Source organism: Odontomachus brunneus, unplaced genomic scaffold (assembly GCF_010583005.1).
Source record: "Odontomachus brunneus isolate Ranch 3 - 2012 unplaced genomic scaffold, Obru_v1 Obru_scaffold_191, whole genome shotgun sequence".
Taxonomy (NCBI): Eukaryota; Metazoa; Arthropoda; class Insecta; order Hymenoptera; family Formicidae; genus Odontomachus; species Odontomachus brunneus.
The window spans coordinates 598,464-607,317 of record NW_022639641.1 but is presented as its reverse complement, the minus strand read 5'-3'; the positions used below and the strand labels follow the sequence as shown (position 1 = coordinate 607,317).

At 53.1% G+C, this 8,854-nt stretch overlaps 1 protein-coding gene across 1 annotated transcript; it reads left to right on the top strand.

Moving 5' to 3' along the window:
* Nucleotides 1-6,809: 6,809 nt before the first annotated feature.
* On the top strand, nt 6,810-7,214 carry LOC116851798. Its single transcript, XM_032831591.1, has one exon. It carries the CDS (start codon nt 6,810-6,812, stop codon nt 7,212-7,214), a length of 405 nt encoding a protein of 134 aa, XP_032687482.1.
* The last annotated feature ends 1,640 nt before the right edge of the window (nt 7,215-8,854 follow it).

The following is an 8,854-nucleotide window of genomic DNA, read 5'->3' as shown; positions in this document are numbered from 1 at the left end:
CACACACACACACACACACACACACACACACACACACACACACACACACACACAACACTCTTTTCTAAAAACTTTTTCTTTAGTGTACCCAGTACAAGCGGTTTGAAGAATTCATCAGAAAAGCAGCAAAAGCCTGTTTTGGAGAGAATGCGAATATCGGCAACGTGGCATACACACTTATGTAATATCTATGTGTAAGAAAATTGAAATGACAACGTAGCACATACATTTGCATAACATCTGTGAAAGGATGTTAGCGATATTATGTTAGCGCCTATTTGACGATCGTCTTTATTCTATAAATATTTATATATATATATGTATATAAATTCGATATCGTTGGTAAATAAAGATAACGTTTCTACGTTTCTTTTCTACGTTTTGACGATCGCTCTACGTTATCGACGTTTATCAAGTTCATCGCTCGCTCCGGCATCCCTTAATCAATTTACTGAGCTGTACCTTACGGCCGGCTCGGCTTTTCCTCGTCATCGGCCTAAACGCTTGGTCGAAACCCGGGCTGCAAGAATATACGGACAGGTGTGCAGCGCGGACTGCCCCTAGCGCTGTCCGTAGTGGAAATTCACAACTTGGCGTCGAGTAGGCGGCTCGCCATTAATCGCGACGCAATAGGGGGCGCAAAGGAACTGCCCCGCTCCGATCTATTGCGAAGAACGGCGGATTCGAAACGCGACACTGGTGGCACTGTTAATCTTTTCGCTGCACTGTCATTGATTGAGAGATGTAGGAGAGGGAGAATCAGCAACTCGTAAGTAAACTTTAGCATATATTCTACAACTCCTTGATTTACAGTGTTATACACGTGGCAGGTGAATAAGGCTAGCTCAAGTTCGAAAATATCGCTATGAATCGAAAAATATAACGTCGTGCGTGTTTAACATCGATTAATATAGATGGATCTATAATTATTTGTGCGCTTATACAATGGATGGCTGTTATTTCGATATTTGTCTAATGTCCAAGGGAACACGTGGCGGCCACGAGTCGAATAAGATCTCTCAAAAATATTCAAAAATGCAAATAATTAGCGTGCGAGTTAACAATATTATTTAATAGTTAAATGGTCTGAATTGAATTTGAGTCGATTGGAGAGCGGATGCTCGTTATTTGTGTGGATTATACACGGGGAATATTGCTACCGCGTGGCTGCCGAAGTGAATTACGCAATGACTACTGGTAGTGATATAAAGACTAACTTAATATTTTTACCGCTTAGTTATTTATGAAGCTACAAGCTAAAGTTAGAGTTAGAGTTAGAATTAGAATTTGAATTGGAATTAGAATTAGAATTAGGATCGTTGATTACGCGAAAATGCCTTACTTGTCTAGAGCGGAGAAGATCCGAAATGGTTAACTGCTGCTGTGATGGCATGTATTGAGGTGACTCGACTTGCGTAGGCGCTGGTTGTGCCATCGTGTGGGTGGGGGTTTAGGGCGGATGTGCATTCGGATCCGATAGGGTCGAGGCGGCGTTATGGAAGATTCACACTGCGTCCGATGTCCGACGTACGACGTCCGATATCCAATAGGAAAATAGCTTTCCAATGGAGAATTGAATTCTCTATTAGAAAGCTGTTTTCTTATTGGATATCGAATGTCGTACGTCGGAAATCGGACGCAGTGTGAATCCTGCATTAGTGTCAGCGGCCTTAAAGCCCGCTATTACTTACTTAGGTTCCACCTAACAAGATGGCGCTTGCGTTGGCGGCTTAAGGCCTGCTATTACTTACTTAGGTTCCACCTAACAAGGTGGCGCTTACGTTGGCGGGCTTATGGCCCGTTGATTGTTACTTAGTTTCTGCCTAGCCGGATGGCGCTATCTTAGTTTTCAGCTATTTCGATGGTGCTACCGTCGTTTTAGCTATTCAAGTGGCGTTATCGTCGGTTTTAGCTATCCAAGTGGCGCTGTCGTCGGATTTAGCTATCCAAATGGCGCTGTCGTCGGGTTTAGCTATCCAGGTGGCGCTGTCGTCGGCTTTATCTATCGGCGTGGCTTATGGCCTGCTAACTTAGTTTCCACCTAACAAGGTGGCACTCGTGTCGGTGGGCTTATTGAGGAAAGTGTCGTCCTTGTATCTAAAGGTTCTTTAGTTGTCTGTGCTGGAGGGATAAGTTTTAGCGGAGAAGTATAGTCGTGGCGGACGTGGGAACTTAGAGGATTTTTTGGAATTTTGAAGGTTTTTCTGGACTTAAAGGGATTTGGAGGGAAAAATTTTAAGCGGGTTTCCGTGATACATGACAAGATATAGGTTTGGAACGTGTTCTTACGTTTCGCTGGTTATTATGTTCTATTATGACTGGAGGGTTTCTTCCCTTTTTTATTTTTCTTACTATGAATATTGCAATTACAACTACTATTATCACGGTTCCACTCGGTGCTGTCGTATATATTATGTTTTATAGTGTGTCAAGAAGTTCAAGCTATTTTCTAAATTATGATATGTTTGCGTTATCTTTTTGCTTAGTTCCGCTATTTTTGACAGATTTTGAATTATTTTGTCCGGTTTCACGTGTAGTATTTCGTTAGGGTGTTTTTCAATTATTTCGTAGGGTCTTATCCAAATAGAGTCTAATTTCTTCGATCTTCCTCGTCGTACTGTCTCGTCATGTAATAGTACTTGATCTTTTATGTGGAATACAGTCTTTTTCATATTTCGATTATAATATATTTTACTTCACTTTTTCTTCTGCTCCCGAGCTATTTGATTCGTTGCTCGGAGCCATTGTTTTATTTCCTGCGCATAATTCTCAATACTATACGTAGTTCTTGGCGGTACTAGTATGGATGATGGTAGGGTTGCCTGGTGTCCGTATATCAGTTCAAACGGAGTATAATTGATTGTAGAATAAGGAGTCGTGTTATACGTAAAGATTGTGAATGGGATCCATTCGTCCCAGTCTGTTTGATCACTGTTTATATAATGTCGAAGGTATTCTGTGAGTGTTCGGTGTGATCTTTCCAATGCTCCGTTACTCTGTGGATGGTACGCCGTAGTATGAATTTTTTCTATCTTCAATAATTTGCATACTGATTTAAAAATTTTACTCAGAAAGTGTGTTCCTTGATCGGTTAGTACTTTTTCCGGTATTCCATATTCTAATATTATTTTTTCTGTAAATACTTTCCCAACAGTGGTCGCCTCTTGATTCGATATAGAGATAGCTTTACTAAATTTGGTCAAAGCGTCCTGAAATATTATAAGATACTTGTTTCCATTTTTTGTTATAGTGAGAGGTCCTATTATGTCTAATGCGCATTTCTCGAACGGCTTAGTAGGTATGTCCGTCCCCTCCATGCCGCCACTTTATCGTGGTAGAGGGGTACCGGCGATCCGATGAAGGCTCGGCGGCAGTACCTTTCGGCTTCGGCCGGAAGGGAGGCCCCTACCTGAGGATCGCTGGCGAACGGCGGCAACGTCGAAGGAAAACCCCCACAGAAAACCGTACCGCGGTGGGCTACAGCCTGCGGTTGCTAGAGGGGTCGTAAGACCCTCCACTGCAGGGGAGCCCGGCAACTCTCACAGGGCCGATGGACCCAATTGCCTGTAGGGGTTGGCGGCCCTGACTCCAATCGCTCGGCCGGCTGGGGCCGTTAGATGGAGCTCGCTCCACCACCAGCCTTCGGAGGGGGATTTTGGGGTTGGGGGGGCCTCTGCTCCGGGACGACAGATTACCCCGGGGGAGGAGATGATCCCGTATCTCAAGACATTGCACGCTGGTTCTCCGGCAGCCAAGAGAGAGCGGGATGCCCTCGAACCGTCCGACGTCAGCGACAGCCGACGGACGGACGGGGGGAAGGAACCCACACCCGTGTTTGCACACCGGTGGCGCGTCTCACGGTACGCGGGGGGTGGAGGGTTGTCCGGGCCGCTCGAATGTATTTCGAGGTTTGGGTCGGACACCCTGGGACTGGCGCCGGCATCTCATGTCGGCGATCTTCTCTCGTGCGGGCAGCTGCGCACGGGAGTACTAAGGGAGAGGTGAGCGGGCCCGGTCCATCCATTAAGGGCGGCGAGCTGTTCCCCACAGCGGAGGCGGCCGGGTCCCAAATGCCAGTATGGCAACCGGTCTTCTCTCTCTCGGGCGGCCGCTGCGACGAGAGAGTATTAGGGGTCGGCGCGGCCGATCGGGCGGTCGGTCGGGTGGGCCCTTACAGCGGAAAGCCTGGGGGGCGGCGATTGCGACATGGTAAAGTCGTGCCCCCGGGCGGAGCATCAGCTGGCGCCCACGGCGGTACGCGGCATGGAGGGTGTATATCAGTTGGACACGGGGCAATTGGACACAGTCCAATCACAAGTCGCTGTTCCAAGGGACCCTACAAATGTCTCTAATCACACGGTGCTGTGATTGGCTGTGTCCAAATGCACCGTGTCCAAGTGCACCGCTCCCGGCATGGATGAGTCGCAACAACCTTTCGCCGTGGTCCGTTCGTGGGGCCCCCCGCGTGGCGGCGCCCCTGACGGTGCCGGCACGGTCGGAAGTGCGAAACCCCTGAAAGCGGTTCAGTCCCTTGTGGACTGGGGCGTAAATAGGGGGCTGGAGTCCAGTGTCCCTGTGCGGAATTCCTGGGGACCAGTGGCATAGGACCTCTCCCGGCTAGTACGCCGGGCATCCTCCCTCCTCAATTTGGAAGGGGAGGATGGGAAATACGCCGGAAGTCCGAGTCGTCAGGGCTGGCGGGATAAACTACTCATGGATATTACACCCATCGATGTAGTAGAGGAGGGAGAGACCACCAGGTCACCGGTGGCCTCGGGGTTCACAGGTTCGGCTGTGGTCCCACGTGAATCTGCAGCCGCAGATTCGCGAAAGGACAGGGAGGAGGGCGTGCCGATTACCAGCCGCCCTCAAGCAGAAGCCGACATTATGTCGGCAAGCGGTGGCGAGGGGGGGGATGGGGTGCCCGTCGAGGCCTCCTTCTCCTTCGCGCGGCCCTTCGACGTGGTGGGACGGCGAACGAGGTCCGCCTCTCGTGGGCGTACGGCTGCCTCCCCTGTAGGCAGAGAGCCCGGCGAGGCCTTAGCCTCCACGTCGGCGGAGGGCCGGGGCGGCGGAAATATTGGGGGCGGCCGAACCAGGTCGCCGTCCTCGTCTCCGGCGCGCCGGCGCTCGGACAGAATCGCGGGCGGGCGGCCGGGTGCTGGCTCCAGAAATGGGGTCAGCGCGCTGGTCGTCCAAAGCGACAGACTGGGGGAGGAGGAGGGGGATGAAGTACTGGCGGCAGAAATAGCGGATCCCTCCGTCAGGCCTTCGTCCCAGAGGGCCCTCCAAGTGGAGAGGGAGCAGATCGAAATCCTCCGCGGCCTTCGGTCGCAACAGACGGCCGAGGTCTCGTCCATGGCGCTAAGAGCCGTGGACGAGATCAAAAAGGTAGCGGAGAGGTCCCGAAACCTAAATGGGGTCTACAGGGGGGCCCTCTGGAGCGCGGCGGCCAGGTTGGCCGCGTGCAGCCTCGCCCTAGTACAAAGGGCCAGCAATGCCGACGAATCTGGCACGGGTGAGGCTGCCAGGTGGCGGCAGATGCGGAGGAGCGCGAGCGCCTTAGGGCGGAGGGCGCGCTGCTCCGCATAAAAGTCGACCACCTCATGAGAGAGCTGGAGATGGCCCGTAGACCCGACCCCTCCAACGAGACGCGAGGCGTGGCCCCGTCAGCCGTGAAGGTGGACGGGGCTGAGAGTGATAGCTCTAGGACGTGGCTGCGGGGGGGTCCCAACAGTAGGGACTCCTCCGCAGACCGAAAAAGAAAAAGGACGGGACACGTGGAGGAGGACTCCCGCCCTCTCCCGTTGGTACCAAAAAGAAAAGGGCAGCCCGGCGCCTCCCCTCCACTTCCAGCGACGAGGAGAGGACGACAAGGGGGGTCGCCGGGCCCGTTGAGCCCATACTCCCGAGGAGACGGAGATTGGGAGACGGTGCCGGGAGGAAGTGGCGCGCGACATTGCGGGGGGGACACTCCCCCCGGGAAGCGCCCCTCCCCTATAGGCGCGCGCCGGGCTCGGCGAAGGAGCCAACCGGCCCTCTAAGGGCCGGAAAAATAAGGCTGCGGCGGTGATGACGGCCAACGGGGAAACGCCCCCGCAGATGAGGCCGAGTGACGAGCGGAGGACTCGCCCGGATAGAGGACGAGCCTGCGCAACGTCAGGGACGACCAGCGGGGATCTAGAGGCTTTGGTGACGGCTCTAGTTCCCCGCATTGTTGAGGCCCTGCGGGCCGAACTCCCCGAACTGGCCGGGAAGCGGCCCGCGAGGCTACAAAAAGCCTCCCAAAAAGGGAAGAGTGGGGCGGCTGCGGAGGTGGAACGTGCGGCGTCTCTCCAGCCCCCCAGCACCCGCCTCGATCCCCGGCGACCTCCACCCCCGATAATGGGGGAGGAGGAAGTCGGGAAAGAAAAAGAAGGAAGAGAAAAAGGAGAGCAGCGGGGGCGGCCAGCAGTCTCATAAGGAGACGGTCGCCCCCTGCTGCTCTTGTGTAGGAAGTAGGCCGCCCTCTCGGAATAAGGCTGCGATACCGCAGTCCTCGGGGGCCCACAATCACTCCCCTCCTCCCATGGCCGGGTCCGAATCCTGGGCCCGGGTGGTAGGGAGAAGGGAGAAGCAGGGAGGAGGGAGGTCCAAATAGACCTCCCAACCCGCCCCCCAAAAGCCGCGTCCGAAGCAAAGCGCCGCGACCAAGGGGAGCAACAAGGACCGGAAGAACTCCCGAGGCGCGGGGGACGAGAATAAACCCGCCCTCCCCAAGGTTCCTCGCGGTTACGGTGAGCTGCCCTGCTGGCGGCTACGCCGACGTGATGCGGCGGGCGAGGAGCCAAATAAACTTGGAAGAATTAGGGATCGGGGATCTCAGGACCAGAAAGGCTGTCACTGGAGCGCTGGTCCTCGAGATCCCCGGTTTCGAAGGACACGCCAGGGCGGACGCCCTGGCTAACAGAATGTCGGCCCTCTTCGCCGACAAAAAGGACGTGCGGATAGCGCGATCCACAAAGAGGGCCGACATCCGGGTCCGGGACCTAGACGACGCGGCCACCGTGGAGGACGTAATCTCCGCGGTGGCGGTCGCCGGGGGCTGCGGGCCCGGAGAAATTAAGGCCGGGGAGATCCGTCTTGGACCCGACCGCATGGTGACGCTCTGGTTACGGTGTTCTCTTGCGGTCGCGAAGAAGATTGCTGACGGAGGACGCATACGCGTCGGGTGATCCTCCGTCCGCGTGGAGGCTCTGAGCAGCCGCCCCATCCAGTGCTTCAAATGCCTGGAGTAGGGCCACGTCAGGGCCTCCTGCAGGAGTAAGGCCCACGGAATGGTTCCGTGGGGAAGGAAAATAATAAAAGTGAATCTTAATTAATCCGTATATCTTCTTTCGTAACTTCCGGCTAAGATGCAGCTGGAAATGGACATCAGTTGGACAGAATTCAACAAGGGGGTACAGAGGTGCGTGCAGAGAATTCCTAAAGCAACTGCCCCTCGTGTAGAAGGTTGGAATGATGCTCTCTTGCTGGATTTACGATCCAAAGTTTATTTTAGAGAAGACGCAAGAAACCGTGCCAACCTCAAGAAGATCCTGGTACGCTTTTATAAATTTTACTTTACTGGGGTCATTTCCAATAGTGACAATTTGGTGGGCATAGTTGCCGATACAACAGCTATAGCCAGATCACCAGATGGACCAATTTGGCCTGATTCAGTCTTTGCGCCTAATGGTTTCTACAAGGCAAATCTGAGTGCGGACGAATCTTCTACCTTTGCAAATCTTTTACCAGCGGTCCCACCTGCGGTCATTGTCCCAGGGATGTCAGAAGAACAAAGAGCCAAATATGAGTCTCTACTGGCCAAATACACACGAGCCCACGTAAGTCAGTTTGCCACTTCAGTATCAGGAGCAATTGACAAAATCGATCCCTCTAGAGCTGCCAGTGAACAGGAGCAAATGTTTGTACAAATGACAGGATTCCTTGCCTTAACATTTTGGCGTGCAGCCACACGTACCAAAGAACAATTAGCAAATGCTTTTCTTAAGTCCCAATATCGTTCAAACCTCAGCACATTAGGAGGATGGCCCATGGAACAAAACTTCTCACCCCCTTGCGCTGTGTGTATCAATATGCTGGAAACAGCTTTGACCAAAGGCCTCCCCACAACCTCAGCCATGTTTACACTTTTAGCCTCAGAGTATGTAATTCTTAAAGAATATCAAGGAGGCATTCCCGCCGCCTCTGGAATTTTGAGTGCGACAGTCTTAACCCATACAGCCCGCAATGGTCTCGGAATACTACAAATGCTTGAACAGGCAGTGGTAGCCACGGGACAAGATTGGGGTATAATTGCCCAAAAGTCATATTTAAACATTACTATGGGTCACTGGAAGTCGATTCTTACTTTCTTCAACACTTATATGAGAAAGGACGAAAAACTGCAATATGGATTCAATTGGGCAAGAATTATCAATGACGGATATCTACGAGACTATGCACCCAAGGAAATGCTTCCACTTGCCGGTATCCTGGCTGGAATTATTGAGCAACAACAGGGCCCAGGAATCTGGGACGCCGAATGGGCAAAGGGTCATGTTGAACAGCTGGCAGAAATGAGAGCAGGCGGCCCGACTAATACAGGATTGGCGGGTGGTGACCAGAGGTGAAAACCTATCGGACCACCGATACATAGTGGTCCGACTGGTCGCCACCCCGGAGGAGGTGCTCCGGAGACGTGGCCAGGGGGGCGCCCGACCAGCAAAATGGGCCCTCCGAAAACTCGACCGCGACAGGATGGCGGCCGCCTTAACGGCGGCCACTTGGGCGGACCCGGGCCCCACATCGGGGACCCGGGCCGCCATTGAGA

What these genes read in the sequence shown, in the direction of transcription:
- LOC116851798 (XM_032831591.1), top strand. Translation starts at nt 6,810, where the DNA reads ATGCGGCGGGCGAGGAGCCAAATAAACTTGGAAGAATTAGGGATCGGG.